Source organism: Ipomoea nil, unplaced genomic scaffold (assembly GCF_001879475.1).
Source record: "Ipomoea nil cultivar Tokyo-kokei standard unplaced genomic scaffold, Asagao_1.1 scaffold0642, whole genome shotgun sequence".
NCBI classification, from domain to species: Eukaryota; Viridiplantae; Streptophyta; class Magnoliopsida; order Solanales; family Convolvulaceae; genus Ipomoea; species Ipomoea nil.
This window is the reverse complement of record NW_017617070.1, coordinates 4840688-4843282: the sequence shown is the minus strand read 5'-3', so window position 1 is coordinate 4843282 and position 2595 is coordinate 4840688. Positions and strand designations below refer to the sequence as shown.

The following is a 2595-nucleotide window of genomic DNA, read 5'->3' as shown; positions in this document are numbered from 1 at the left end:
TCGATCGAGTGTTCGTCCATGAAAAGTGATCAGTAATTTTTTTTTAAAATTTTTTCGCTTGGTTTTTTTAGTATAATATTGTCTATAATTGGATGTTGGTGTATATGTACACATTTTGGATAGTACGATTGTACATTCGATTATGTTGGTTGTGCAGCCCACTGTTGTGAGTTGTGCTTCGTATGCTGGTGAGATGTGCATTAGTGCAGTGCATCGTAAAGTTGTTGATAAATCTGTGATTTTAGGAGCGGGTGCTTCATAAGTTTTTGAGATGTGCATTGGGGAGCTGGGCGGTGCATCGTCGAACTATGAGTTGTGCATTGTTTAGATATCAGTGCGTCACTGGTTTAGTTGTCTTGCATTCTGGTATTAATAATTGTCGTGCATTATAGTGTGTCGTGGGTGTGTATATTAGTATTAAAAATATTAGTTTATTTTATTGTTAGAGAAAAAATAGGTTGGGAAATTGTAGTGTAGAAGGAATATTTTCATTGTTTGATGCGGTTGATTGTTGCTTAATTGGAAGTCTAATTTGTCCTTTGACAAATATTTTTGACTATTTTATTCTCCTAATTTCCTTAATCTAAGTAGATTTGTTGGTTTATCATAGTCGTACATGCATCCTTTATTTTAATTTTAATAGTTCATATTAGACCACACATTCTCACCTAGGAGGTGATTCTCATGAGAGTCAAACTCTATATATATTTTGGTGCACGGGAAGGACTGGGGGTCACAGGATTAGTAAACTCTTCTTGTAGTCACGTTTCTAGCGTCCCTTTCCATGATATTCAACAAGCTGTCCGGAGGTGATTCAGAATCGTTGTGCCTTATTGACTGTTTTGACCCAAGTTGTCGAGAAAATTCGTGCCTTGGTTGTCTTTCCGAAAGACATGTATGATAACACAATCCCGGATATGTTGCAATAGAATCATTAATCAAATCTTATATTATTTTGTTGGTTCTGAATAATTAATTTGATATAACTCGCATATTGAAGTCCAATAAATTTCACCAGCAATTGTAGGTATGATATTTAGAATTTTGTTCAAAGTGTCCATCACTCGACATTACAACGTCTGCAGTGCTCAACCAACCATGCTATACGAACAACATTAATTACGGAGTAATGTTTATTTTAATTGACGTGGGGATCGAATCCCATTGCAATCATCCCACATTAAAGTTGATCAAGATAATCATTAAAATTTGTAGTAAAAAAGTTAAATTCAAAGTATTGGCGGCATCATATTTATATTGTATATTTTGTTATAAAGAGAAAGAGTTAATACCATTTGAGGTCCATGAGAGAAAGTGTTTCAAATCAGTTCAAAGAGATAAGGATTACAATAGTATATCAGATAGAAGTATGCTAGACTCTCCTAACTAATAGACCTGTACTAGTCAAACAATCTACCACATAAATATTAACTATACTATAACACATATATAACATGAAATAATAAAATCATTAACACACCCCCTCAAGCACAAGGTTGATGTGCTACAACGTTGAGCTTGTCTCGAAGAGCTGCAAACCTCGGCCTAGGTAACGGTTTAGTGAAGATATCTACTAGCTGGTCCTTGGTGGACACAAAGTTGACGACGAAGTCCCCAGAGGCGACCTTGTCGCGGACGAAGTGATAGTCGATTTCGACATGTTTAGTCATGGCGTGAAAAACTGGATTGGCACAGAGATAAGTCGCTCCAAGATTGTCGCACCAGAGAGTCGACGGCTGACCAGAGTGTAAACCAAGCTCTTGTAATAATGAGACAACCCACGTGACCTCTGCCGAGACATCAGCCAGTGCTTTATACTCAGCCTTGGTGGATGAGCGAGCCACAGTGCGTTGCTTCCTGGAGAGCTAAAAAATCAGATTTGAGCCCAAAAAGACAGCATACCCACTTGTGCTCTTTCTGTCAATCGGACACCCAACCCAGTCGGAGTCTGAAAAAGCGTGAATGTTGGCGGATGCAGAAGTTGAGAGACGTAAGCCATAGTCGAGAGTGCCTTTGATGTATCGCAAAACACGTTTGACTAAGCCCCAGTGGTCAATAGTTGGGGAGTGCATAAATTGGCATAGACGATTGACCGCATAAGAGAGATCTGGCTGAGTGATAGTCAGATACTGCAAGGTGCCCACTATGCGGCGATACTGTGTGGGGTCCTCACACGGTTGTGCTGAAGGAGTTACCACTTGTGTGACAGCTGCTGGCGTGGCTAGCGGCTTACAGTCTATCATCCCGGAACGGTTAAGCAGATCAGTCATGTAGCGCCGCTTTGAGAGAATTAGGCCACCATCAACTTCAATTGTTTCAATACCTAAAAAGAACCCAGGTGTGCCAAGGTCTCAGATCTTGAAAACTGTGGGCAAGCGTTGAAGTAAAGAGTTGACTAGAGCAGCATCGTTTCCCATCATAATGATGTCATCGACATAAACAAGTAAGAACACCCGTGAGGAGCCGGAGGTGAAGTGAAACAACGAGACATCTGTTTTGGATGACGAGAAACCTGTAGATAGTAAAAAATCGTGAAGTCTCTTGAACCAAGCCCGAGGGGCTTGCTTGAGACTGTATAGAGAGCATTGAAGATGG

At 40.1% G+C, this 2595-nt stretch overlaps 1 protein-coding gene across 1 annotated transcript; it reads right to left on the bottom strand.

Moving 5' to 3' along the window:
- Window positions 1-1484: 1484 nt before the first annotated feature.
- LOC109174467 (uncharacterized mitochondrial protein AtMg00810-like) lies at window positions 1485-2270 on the bottom strand. The gene is made up of 2 exons (XM_019323704.1): window positions 1903-2270; window positions 1485-1857 (listed from the first exon to the last, which is right to left on the bottom strand). The coding sequence occupies exons 1-2, from the start codon at window positions 2268-2270 to the stop codon at window positions 1485-1487; spliced, it is 741 nt and encodes a 246-aa protein (XP_019179249.1).
- Window positions 2271-2595: the final 325 nt, after the last annotated feature.